This window comes from Pseudonaja textilis, chromosome 1, assembly GCF_049901715.1.
Source record: "Pseudonaja textilis isolate UNSWEBS1 chromosome 1, rPseTex1.2, whole genome shotgun sequence".
Taxonomy (NCBI): Eukaryota; Metazoa; Chordata; class Lepidosauria; order Squamata; family Elapidae; genus Pseudonaja; species Pseudonaja textilis.
Window position 1 is genome coordinate 25,263,639 of NC_141990.1, and position 12,714 is coordinate 25,276,352.

At 39.4% G+C, this 12,714-nt stretch overlaps 1 protein-coding gene across 6 annotated transcripts in view; it reads right to left on the reverse strand.

Annotated features, from left to right (window-relative positions):
* OTOF (otoferlin) overlaps positions 1-12,714 on the reverse strand; it is a 165,727-nt gene that overhangs the window by 43,025 nt on the left and 109,988 nt on the right. For all 6 annotated transcript variants that reach the window (XM_087929506.1, XM_087929478.1, XM_087929486.1 and 3 more), the window contains exons 11-22: positions 12,399-12,483; positions 11,675-11,834; positions 10,208-10,394; positions 9,445-9,631; positions 8,127-8,350; positions 7,186-7,294; positions 6,440-6,623; positions 5,234-5,354; positions 4,751-4,851; positions 3,292-3,382; positions 1,218-1,334; positions 342-494 (exon numbers count right to left, since the gene is read on the reverse strand). In XM_087929506.1, coding sequence (XP_087785632.1) covers positions 342-494; positions 1,218-1,334; positions 3,292-3,382; positions 4,751-4,851; positions 5,234-5,354; positions 6,440-6,623; positions 7,186-7,294; positions 8,127-8,350; positions 9,445-9,631; positions 10,208-10,394; positions 11,675-11,834; positions 12,399-12,483 — 1,719 coding nt within the window. The remainder of the gene's footprint in view (positions 1-341; positions 495-1,217; positions 1,335-3,291; positions 3,383-4,750; positions 4,852-5,233; positions 5,355-6,439; positions 6,624-7,185; positions 7,295-8,126; positions 8,351-9,444; positions 9,632-10,207; positions 10,395-11,674; positions 11,835-12,398; positions 12,484-12,714) is intronic.

A 12,714-nucleotide genomic window follows, 5' to 3' on the forward strand; every position in this document is an offset into this window, starting at 1 on the left:
TCCTGCCTCCTTCCTTCCTCCTTCTTTCCTTCCTTCTTTCTCTTTCTTTTTTCTTTTTTCTGTTTCTTTGATTGTTTTTCTTAAGTTCCTAACATGTTACATGATGACGCCCTCAACAATTCTGGATTGTGAAAAGCTTCAGCTGAAATTCACAGGACCACTTCCACCCTCGTTGCCTTACAGATAAAGGGGAATCTGTGGATAAGGAGGATCGTAATATCCTGGCAAATTTATATCCCTCCATTCTTTTTTTTTTTCACACCTGTTTCTCATATCCTTCTTCCCCCATCTACGGTAGAAAACGAAATGTTAGTCAGATAGAGAAAGACACATTAAGTCACCTTGAGGAAAACCGTCTTCACTTTTCCACAGTCTTTGCCTGTTTCCTCATCCACAATGGAGTAGAGGATATCCTTGGAGGGGATACGGGCATAGGCTATGCGCTTGCCATTGCTCATCATCCAGATGAAAACCTCAGGAATGCTGTGCTGAGGCTGAAAATTACAGGCAGAGAGAAGAAGAACAGGGATTGGTGGGCATGATGAACCAAGCACCAGAGATGGTATTCAGCAGGTTCTGACCAGTTCTGGAGAACCGGTAGCAAAAATTTTGAGGTTAGTGGGGTGGGGAGGGAATGGGTTTTGCAGTAACTTTTCTTCAAGAGTGGGGAGGTAATGGGGATTTTACAGTATCCTTCCCCTGCCACGCCCACCAAGCCACGCCCACCAAGCCACGTCATGCCCACCAAGACACACCCACAGAATCAGTAGTAAAAAGCACCATCCCTTCACTCAATCCATTTCTTTATCCATTTCAGTTGTGAATATGGAACTCTGCTAGAGATCAAAAACTTTTGGGAATTTCTACTTTCTATGTCTTCAAGGAAAAAACAAAGAAAGTCCAAGTGATTTTGGAAAAGCACTTTCAGGATAACCATGATGAGGATGCCTGAGAGTCTCCATAGACACTTAGATCTTCCTTCCTATTCAGGACAGAGGGTTAAAGTGCTGGTCCCCATAACACGGATGTTGCACCATCAAATCTGCAGCTATTTCCTTCCTTGACTGAAACGAAAACAGTACTGCAAGGGGCAGGCCTCTGTATGCCCCTGCAGACTTAAATCATCCTTCACGCCCAGGATGTACATATAAATCCTTCATACCAAGGTGTACATATAAAGGGGGACAACTTTATGAATGAATAAAACTTAGTCTCACCTCATCTGCAAGGAACCGCAGCTTTTGTAGGAAGTTTTGGGATTGCTTCAACTTGTCCCTGATAGTGGTCTTCTTCACCTGAGATCTCATGGTCTTAGCTTGCTGGCCCATCGTTTCCTATAGGGTGAAAAAAGAAGTAGAGAAAAAGAAATTAGGCTGAAAGACAAGACAAAAGACTGCAAGAATATGCATTCAGAAGTGGATGCACCTAATGTACCTGGCACATAAGACATGTTTAAGCTAAAGAGGAATAGGACAAGAAAATACTACTGATATTACTTAGTCTGGTAACAAAATATTCAGAAACTAAATTGAAAGAAGCTTGGAGAGCAAATTACTGCCAAAATCTAATATACCAGTGCCTACTTCTGACCACAGAACAATGGAGTTCTATTTCATATTCTTCATTAATATCTAAACTATCCTGTTAGATTATTCTAACAGAAAAGATTTTAAGATTTATACAATCTGAACAGAAATCAGAGTACATTCTTAAGGAATATAATTCATGTTCTGCAGTGTATTCCTAAACCTGGTTTTGCTCCATGAGCCTAGCATGGCCATATTTGAGGCTTAGGATTTTCCAGTGATTCAGAAAGAAGCAGTATTGGTGCCTAAAATTGCTCACTGGAATATGAATGCAAAAAGCACATTGGAGAGAAGTGTTCTTAATGGCTTGTCTTTGTTTGCCTTTATTGGGGCATTGTAACTCTTTAGCTGGACTTTGGTGTATAAAATTGATGCTATTCTCTTGGATTTAAAAAAGCAGATATCTAGGGTCCAAAAGTGATAACTTGCAATACTTGGGACGTGTGAGCCTGTGGATCTCAAGAACATGGGTTTGATTTTCTCCTTGGCCAGTTTTGCCATCTATAAAGCCTTACCTGGTTGGTTAAAACTTCTGAAAAGAAGATTCATTGTGAGAATGGGGGAGAGATTGTCTGTCTTGAAAGAGAAACCAGGTTGTTTCCCTTTCCAATAGCCCAGCCCTGGTCCCAGTGAATTACAAGAACTAACATCTTCTTTCAATTTTCCCTTCTTGGGGAAGTCTATGAAGGTGATAGTAAAGCAATTTACAGATTTCCCAGAAAAAGTTTGTTTGGCCATAGGCAGTCTGGATTCAAGGCTGGGTTCAGATAGAAATTACACAGTTTGCCTGCATGGATAACTTATCACAAGGCTAGAGTTTAGAGAGTGATCCATCTTTGTCCTACATTTCTCAGTGGCCATCAGAACTGTTGACCATAATATCCTTTCAGGTTAGCTGAAGACATTGTGAGCAACATTTTATGGTGATTATGCTAATTACTGTGTGGATAATCCCATCTGATAATTATGAGGGAGGAGAGAGTGAGTTATCAGGTCCTTTAATGTAGAATGCTTGACCCTCTGGCCTGTTTTATTCAACATCTATACAAAGAGGCTATCCAATGATTCTGGATAAGGTACCATAAATATGTGGATGGTGCCAGTTATTATAAAACATCATGATTCAAATGAATCATTTAGTAGAATCTCTAACCCAGTGTCTTGATAACGCACTATGAAATATTTTATGCATTACAAAGAAAGAAAGAAAGAAAGAAAGAAAGAAAGAAAGAAAGAAAGAAAGAAAGAAAGAAAGAAAGAAAGAAAGAGCGGGAGGGAGGGAGGAAGGAAGGAGGGAAGGAAGGAAGGAAAAGAAGTGTCAGAGTTTGCACAGGTATATCACATGTATCAACCCAGGAGCAAGTACAACCAACAGTGGTTTGTACAACAGGGTACAACAATGAAATACTGGTTTTTATCTACAATAGGAATATTATACATACACATGCTACAAACAGTGTCGAAACAAACAGCAATTGCAGCAGGGAAAAAAACTCTGCATACTGCAAACACTCTAGCAGGGCCTCCTCTTATTACACAAGCTCTTAAAGAGATAACAGCCAAAGATCCTGCTGACTCATTCACATCATTCCTTCAGCTAGTCAGCTCTTAAATTATCATCTTGACATGAAGGAAGGAAGGAAGGAAGGAAGGAAGGAAGGAAGGAAGGAAGGAAGGAAGGAAGGAAGGAAGGGAGGGTACTCACCAGTTCCCGCATGCAGGATTTCAGTCTTTCCCGGTCCAGACGTGTCCGGGAGGAGTGGTTGTGATCTTTGTTGGAGAGAGACACAAATCTCCTGTGGAAAGAGGATATTGTGAAAAAAGAGAGAATCGTGACTACAAAATTCAGTCCTCAAACTTTCATCCTTTAATATTTAATTATTGAATATAAAAGAGGAATTATAACAAATTTACTGGTGATAGAAAATGATGATGGGTAAGGGGGTGCATGACTAGTAGATAGAAACAAAAAGGAGTTGTGGAATGGGACACATACATCTTCCTTTCTGCTCTTTTTCCTTTCTTGGAATTTCCCTGTTTTCCAAAATGCCAGGCTGCAGTTATTATGTACCAAGATAGCATCTACTTCTGCTCTTAGAAACCCTTGAAAATATTTTATATTCCATAATATATACATGTTTAATTAGACAATAATGTCTATATTTTTCAAAGAGGGTCTTTCAAACAAAACTAATTTTGAAGCGGTACAATACTTTAAAAAATTCAGCATAAAGCTAAAATTGAAAAGAAAGAAAGGAGAGATTAAATTTCTCTAAAGAGCCAAAATAACAAAACATTGTTACAAGAAACAAATGAAAGATGCGGTAAGTATCTTTCCTTCTTCAAGGAAATAAGTTTTAAAGCTGTGGACAATTAATTAATATTCTAGAATTTCCAGATGGAAAGCAACATTATACAGGATATTTGTAGTTTTTTGTTTTAGAAGCCAATATGACTAATTGACTAACAATTCTATGCAGTTTCCAAAAGCCTTTTGACTATGTTAACAGAAATGTCTAGAATTGGTAGATAGATGGATAGATGGATAGATGGATGGATGGAAATTGACCACATGGACTCAAACTATAAAGAGGCTGACCATCCTTACTTTACTGGAACCTTCATAAGAAGGAATGATTTGGAGAAGATGAAGTAAAATTCAGAGACAGTTCATTGTTTGAATCCATCAAAACAAGACCAATCCAGACAATACATACTTATTTTACTGCTGTGTTTTTTAAGTCAAGGAAAAATACCGCTGTCCAGTCATGTCTGATTCTAGGTAGTGGTGCTCATCACCATTTCTTAACCAGCATTGTCCAAAGACTATTTCCATGATTAGGTGACCAGAAAGACTATATGTCGAAGCACAGGGAACACTGTTAACCTTCCTACCAAAGTGGTACCTATTTATCTACTTGCATTTGCAGGCTTTCAAACTGCTGGGTGGGCAGGAGCTGAGGTATGTAATGGGAGCTCACCCTGTTGCATGGTGCTCGGCTCTTGAACCTGGGTTGCTGGCTGACAAGCTCAGTGTCTTTAACCACTGAGCCATCTTGGAGATAAACCTCACCAATTGTTCAAATCAAGGGCCTTAAGAGGCCTACTCCCTCAGGAGGGAAAGGTAACTTCATCAGCATCCCCAATCCCCTTCCCTGACTTACAGACATCCACTGCTCAGTTCTTCCAGCACTCCTCGGAGACGGCGCTCTGGATGTGGTTTTTCAGTTTTGATCATCTCATGCACATCATTGAGGCCTTCTTCCTAAAGGAGCAGAAGTTATTTTTCAGCAGGCAGGGCTACAGTGGGAGATTTGCACCTGTCGTTCCAGAGACGTTTCGAGTGATGCGGTGGCCTAGAGGTAGAGCTCTTGCCTCACAATCAGGAGGCTGTGAGTTCAATCTAGGTAGAGGCAGATATTTCTCTCTCTGGGCCCAATGAGAATATATCTGCTGAACAAAACTCCATATTGGCAACAGGAAGGGCATCCGGCCAGTAAATACTCAGCTCCATTCAGTTGCCCAGACTCCACCCCAAAAGGGATTATGGGGTCATTAAAAGGAGGTGATGATAACTCCAGAGGCATTACATTCCAACCCACCCCCCATCTTCCTCTCATCCTCCTGTCTCCCTTGCAGAAACTCACCAGCTTGTCTGCAATCTTATCAATGATATTTGAATTGTACAGACGTCGCCTCTGGTCCTGCCACCAACTCTTGATATAAATACAAGGCTTCTTGTCAAAATATGGTAAGTGAAAATAGTTCCTGTAATAGCAAGAGAAAAAAGTGACATGCTTCCATTCAGTATCGTAAAAACTCCCCCCACTCCTCTTTGTGCTTTTCTCTAATACTGGTAGTCTTCAACTTACATTTCATTTAGCAACTATTCAGAGTTACAACAACACTGAAAAAAGTGCCTTATGAGTGTTTTTCACACTTGTTGTAGCATGCCCATGGTCCTGTGACCAAAATTCAGGTGCTTGCCACTGACTCATATTTATGATGGTTGCAGTGCCTTGGGGGTCATATGATCATCCCCTCCCACTTGTGATTGTAGGACTGTAACTTTGTCGCTTGTATCCTTACGATTTATATTGACTGTTTCCTAGTATGATTTGATTGTTGATTGTACCCTATGACTATCATTAAGTGTTGTACGTTATGATTCTCGACTCTTGACAAATGTATCTTTTCTTTTATGTATACTGAGAGTATTTACACTAAGACAAATTCCTTGTGTGTCCAATCACTTGGCCAATAAAGTATTCTGCTCTGCTCTGCTCTGCTCTGCTCTATTCTATTCTATTCTATTCTATTCTATTCTATTCTATTCTATTCTATTCTATTCTATTCTATCAACTATTGTGGCCTTCTGACAAGCAAAGTGAATGGGGAAGCCAGATTCTTTTAACAACCATGTTACCAACTTACCAACTGCTCTAATTCACTTCTCAACTGTGGCATGAAAGGTTGTAAAATGAGGCAAAACTCACTTAACAAATGTCCTGCTTAGCAAGAGACATTTTGGGTTTAGTTGTGGTTGTAAGTCAAAGACAAAGACTTATTGTTACCTCATGAGCTACATGGAAACTGGCACAAAAAGTTTCAAGATCTGGTCTTTTACTGATGGAAAAGTAAATGCAATCATGACAAAGGCTAAGCACAAAAGTCTTCTGGGTTTTGCCATCCCCCCTACATGATACTGAAGATGAGGAAATGCAGTATCATTTGCCCCATCTCTGAATCAAAGAAAAGAGTGTACAGCTTAACACCCAACCAAAGATCCTACAGTCTTCCTCTTTTCAAGGAAATGTCCTTTCATATTAACAAGAGTGGCCAATCTCACTTGCCTGTCAGTAATCAATGGTTTCAGGGCTGGAGAAGTAGAGACTGAGACAAATTCCCCGTCCATAATGATCTCCTCATCACTGTCATTCTGTAGCAGCTCAGATTCCTCCTCATTGCCATCCCCACCATCTTTCTTTTTCTTGATGGCGGGCCTGGACATGCCATCAATTTCATTGCCATAATTGCCTTGGAAAAAAGAAAAGGGAATCAGATTCTGTAGAATGAAGAACGGAAAGATTATACTGTTTATTAGAGCTACCGAGCCTTGCCTAATCATACCATGGTATCTTGGATTTACCCAAAGGTTGAATTAAGCTTTTGGGCTCTATGAGAATAACCCTAAGGCCCAAACTCAAGGAATGGGTGTCTGGGATAACATCACAGGAGATTTCACAGCTATACTTTAATGGATTAATGTTATGTATAGCGCCTGCAGAGAGGCAATGGAAGAAACATAGAATCTAAATTTTGAATAAGACTGATATTATACAAATCATTCTCAAGAACAGGACAATTTTCAAGTTCATGCTCCCCTGTCATTATTCAATGAAAATGATCCATATTTTTTATGCTCCACATCTGCAGAGCCTTGACTAGAGCTGACTAGAGCAATTATGCAAGTTCATCCTTCTTGTTCAGACACCTGGAAAAGCCAGTTCATACTTTCAGTTCTGCTTGTATAGCATTGCAGAAAGCAAATCTCCCTCTTTAACCCATACCCAATGCTTAACAAAATTCTTTCACAAACCTATGGTGACCTCAAAATTAATTGGTTTGTCTCCATTCTTTCTGTCAATCATGGTAGCTTCCAGGAAGGATCCAAAGAGAAAAAACTCCTCCATCTTGCCTGTGCAGCTCTGTGGGATGGGGTGGGATATAAACACAGCAGGTTTTATGATTATGGTGGAGGACTTCAACCCATGAAAGTGACATATTTATTTAGATCATTGGTCAATATCATAGGTAGGAAACATGGAGTCATGGAATCAGAGGTAGCATTATGTCTGCAAATAATCCCTTGGATGCCCACCAATTGAAATAAGCTGTCCACCAATTGAAACAGGCAGTCCACCATAGGAGACATATTGTGCATAAATAAGTTATTCCTAAGCAGGCATTTTATAAGAGTTTCCATAACAATTTTCAGCATTTTAAAGGGGTTCACCAACTCTAAAAGATTACCTAGTAAGTTCTTTTCTTATTTGGTGGCAGGGGGACATACCAGAGATTTTGTATACACAAAGCATACAATTTAGCAGTGAATTATTTTGGTGTTTTTTTTTTTAAAAAAAGCCCAATAAACTATGACTAACTGACAATTGAGTTTAAACTTGTGCATTCAGAGGAATCAAACCTGGAACCCCAGACATAAAGCACCTCTTGGGCATATTTCTGAAACACAACTCTGTTGTTTTCTTAGGTCTTCATCAATGTGACCGGTCTTAGTTCATACTGAAAAATCGAGCTATTTGCAATGAAGAATGGACTAAAGAAGGGGTCTCCAACCTTGGTAACTTTAAGACTTGTGGACTTCAACTCCCAGAGTTCCTCAGCCAGCTTTGCTTAAAGTTGCCAAGGTTGGACACCCCTGGACTAAAGTCTATTGAAGGGAGGCTTCCCCACTAAATGTGATTGTGTGATATCCTGAAAACATAAGATGTTGTGGTTATTACAACATAGGAAACGTACATCACTGACAGGAGTTGCTAATTCAACTTGAACTTCCGTGGAACTGGTGATTTCAGGGTTGCTGGTATCCAAGATCTCTACTGCTAGACCAAGAAGCAGACGGGCTCGGAAGGAGACCCCTTCACCCAGGCCTTCATTCAAATCCTGGTGCTCATCCATCAGGGTATAGTTGCGGGTGGACCCATACATGTTTACCCAGGCAGGGCCAAACGTGGGCAAGAAACCTTGTAGAGATAAGCAGAATTGGATAAAACGTTCATTCCAAAACAGCTTTTAACAATTCAGTTGGTTCATTTGCAACACATGTCGCCATAATTATTCTAATACTGGCATCAACAGAAAACACTAATGTCTCGTAAGGTCTTCTAGCTTGCTATCCTCCTCCATTATTGTTTCCTTTTAACTTTTGCTATATCTTTTCTTCTTTTGGGTTTTAAGAGAGGAGTTGATCTGGTAATTTCTGTATGCTCAGGCCTATCATTTACTATTTACTTCCAAAGTTTTAAACCTAGTAGTTTCATTTCTTTTCCAGAATAACAGAGTTGGACAGCACTTTGGAGGTCTTCTACTCCGACTCCCTGCTAAAGCAGGAATCTCTATATCATTTCAGAGAAATGGTTGCCTAATCTCTTGTTAAAAACCTCCAGTGTTGGTGAGCACCCACAAGTCCTGGAGACAAGTTGTTCCACTGATTAATTGTTCTATCAGGAAATCTCTCCTTAGTTCTAGGTTGCTTCTCTCCTTGATTGCTTTCTATCTATTGCTTCTTGCTCTGCCTTTGTGGAAGCCCTTTAGATATTGGAGCACTGCTATCATCTCACTCCTAGTCCTTCTTTTCATTAAACCAGACATATTCAACTGTGTTCCTACAACCATTTTTCATATGTTTTAGCCTCCAGTCCCCTAATCATTCTGTTGCTCTTCTATGTGCCCTTTCTAAAGTCTTGACATCTTTTTATATTTTGGCAACCAAAATTGGATGCAATATTCCAAGTGTGGTCTTGCCAAGGCATTTTAAAGTGGTGTTAACACTTCATGTGATCTTGTTGAAGGTAATGGAGCTGGACAAGAAAATGTTGTCAGAAAATGTTGCCAGGATATTAGCAATGAGAGGTATAGAGTGAGTAAATCAAATCCATTGAAGTGTTAAGTCTTGAAAATGCATCCTATTATAAGATATTTGTGTACCTTTGTTGTAAATAGAAAAAACATAACTAGATTTGGGGACAACAAACCAGAAAATGAAGAATAGGAACAAAACCATTAAGTAGGCAAAAAATAGAGGTGTTTGAAGGCAGAATGTCTGCATCCTCCCTACCTTTGTCTCCTTCATTGGAGATCTTCCTCAGATCAATGAAATGAGTTCCAATAGCCACATCATTGACCTTGTCAGAATCTCGGATCTGGACCTTGATCCTTTTGCAGAGAGGGGGAAACATCTCTGCAAAAACTATCTGCTCATTCCAAACAGGTTCATAGCTGCTCTTCTGAACAGATGTTTTCCCCTGAGCCATGGACATAAGATTGAAATAATTTTAGAATTTGGTAGATTGGCATCCATATTCTTAACCTTCTTCTACCGCTGCTCTTTCAAGATTGGTATGAAAAGGTACGGCATCTCTGAAGAAGAAGGTTCTATTATTACTATTCCTTGGGCAAATGAAGAGATCTGCACATGTAGATTCCCTTGCATTCTTGTAATAGCTTAGAAGCAAATTATTTCACATATTCAAATGCTGAAAACATACATTTTGAGACTAAATTTAAATCTAACGGTGCCATTAGTTTGTTTCAGGTCAATTCACATAATACCTCAACAAGCATGATCTTTGTTAGATATATCTGGAGAGCATCGGTTGGGAAAGACTGCTCTAAAGTACTCAGAATGAATGAAACTCCTGACTATGATTTTGGTATTTTGATCCCTACTAAAAATGTCAGTTCCTATGCTAGGATAACATAAACATATTTACTGATTGATCTATCAAACATCTATTTTTATTGATTTATCAAATTTATATAAAATAAACATGAATGGCTGTGAGACCTGATCCATCAAGATCCCACCGGATATCACATACCTTCTGTCCAGCAAAAAACACCTGGACGTAAGGATCCACCAGGTCTTTGTTTTCTCCAATGAGGGCTTTCTTCACATTGGCCATGATGCTAGCGTTCATGCGTGGAAGCCCTTCTGCCCGATAGATCTTAATATAGAAGCGAGCCCATTGCCTTTCTGAAGGAACTCCATCTGGAAGCAGTAGGTTCCTGCAAGACACAGTAAACCAAGGATGAATAAAGACTACTAGTTATGTTCAAAGCAGTACTTGGAGGTGGTCTAGTAGGCTTTCTCCGTCAAGGAACCAAAGAAAACTGTAACCTAGTTGAGAGCGTTGTGAAAAGTGGATATGGGTCAAGACGGGCAATCTGTATATTACAGAGCAAAAGTGTGTAAGAACAGAAATAACCCATGGGCTACATCTCGCCTTAGTTCCTTTTTGATAGCCATGATACTGCCAAAATTGAGCTGAAAATTGTTGAAACAGCATTAGCATGATCCCCTTTGATTATACTGCAGGACCAGTTAATCAGCTTTTTTTAGAAGTTTTGGTGAAGATTTTTTTTTAAAGTAATAAACTTCTAATAAAAGGTCATTTTATGACCTTTCTTCATGTCTCTGATCACATGACCATGGGTATACTACAAATGGTTGTAAGTGTGAAAAATGGTTATGTCATTTTTCAATGCCCTTTGAATAGTCACTAAATGAACTGTTGTAAGTCAAAATTCCCCCTGAAACCGAAAAAGAGAAATAAACAGTTAGCCTACCACACATCTATTGATAATGTCATGTTATTTCCTTACCATTTTGTCATGGCTAAAATTTTTAATAATGATGGTGGTGGTGGTGATGATGTCATGCTCAGCTACGAAAAGGATGCCCTCCTGCACTAGAAGGGAAATATTTTTTACATAGAAGACATGAAGGAATATTTCTTAAGTAGTTTCAACCTCGTTAGATTGCTCCTTTGTTTTCAATCTTGGGAGGTTTTCTTTGCTGTCTCAGTGTCAAAAGGGCAGAAAACAGATTTTTTTTCCCCCTCAGGGCTTTGAAAGTAATATTTTCATAGTACAGATTTGTCCAGTTTTATTTTTTTTTAATTTAAGGTTACTTGAAAAAAAATCTGTCTCACGATTTCACCAGCCTGAGATGAGTGGCCATATAAATCATATAAACAAACAAAAAATAAGTTTAAAAAAGCATAAGTAAACTAATACAAGATATGATATTTGAGAGTGCAAAAACCACATAAAATAAAGAAACAAACATTACAAAAGAAGGGCAGCTTTCTTGGTCTAGAAAAGATGAAGCCAATAGAACAGTGGGAGATGATTTTGAGGAGAGACAAGGTGAGCATTTTTCCTTCTCTTAAGTTCTCAAACAGAAAACAGATGCAGAACACATCCAAAGTTGATCTGGAAGGAAACCATGATTGTTTAATAACATGGGGTGAAACCAACCCTGCCCAGCAGCTTCTACTTCTCACCCTTCAATATCATCCTCATCTGTCTCATTAGCTTTGTGTGGCGTCTTAATATTATCTCCTTTGCCCACCACTGCGATGTCAACCTTTACATAGCCTTTCAGTCCAGCTGTGATGTCCTCTGGGTCAGACAAGATGGCCCACTTGTGGTAGAACTGGTGCTCTGCAAGGAAAGGAGAAGAAAGAACTATGAATAAGCTAGAATCCTGTTGACAAGAGTAACACCCCATTAAAACAACATTTGCTGCAAAAAAAATCATGTCTGAATAGAACTATAGAGGACAGCAGAATAACCTTTTTTAAAATCTAGTCTTATATTCCATCATATGAATGTGCTTTCCTCCAAAACTAGTGACTAGTTAAATGTAATCTACTTTGTTTAGATGAATAAACTAGAATAAACATTTAAAAAGTGGAAAGCAATGCTTCTGAGAGTCCCATGGCCATGCTGGAGGAGAAGGGAAGCCACAAGAATTACACTTTTGCTGTGGTCTTACAGCCAGGTGGGACATTGATGAAAGGCTACATTAGAAGCGGATGGATCTAGTAATACAGTCAGCAGAAACTGAATATTTAATAGCTCCTGGGAGTAGAGACCTGGGAAACTGCATGGAAATGAGTTCTTGACATAAAGTGCTTCCCAAGCAAAATTTCCAAGACCAGAAAAAGCAAGAGGCTTTTTCAGTCTTCCACAAAATAGGGTTGTTGTTTTTTTTACATTACACACCTGGCTGGGTATAAACGGTTCCCACATCCATTTTGAAAGAACCCACCAAGGTTCCGCTGCGCAGGATGTTCTTGGAGTGAATCACCTACAGGTTAACAAAACAGAGGTAATTTCAGGCACAGAGGACTATAGGATTGCCAGGAAACCTGCCTTGGAGTTAGAAACAGGCACTTCCAGAGTGCCTGTGGCATGCTCTCCCCGGGGAGATTTCTCTGCCTCCGCCTCAAGGTCCCCATCAGTGTAGAGCAAAGACCTTTCTTATTTTTCTGAGTGTTTGAATATCTGAGTATCTCTTAAATGGAATTTTTACAATATT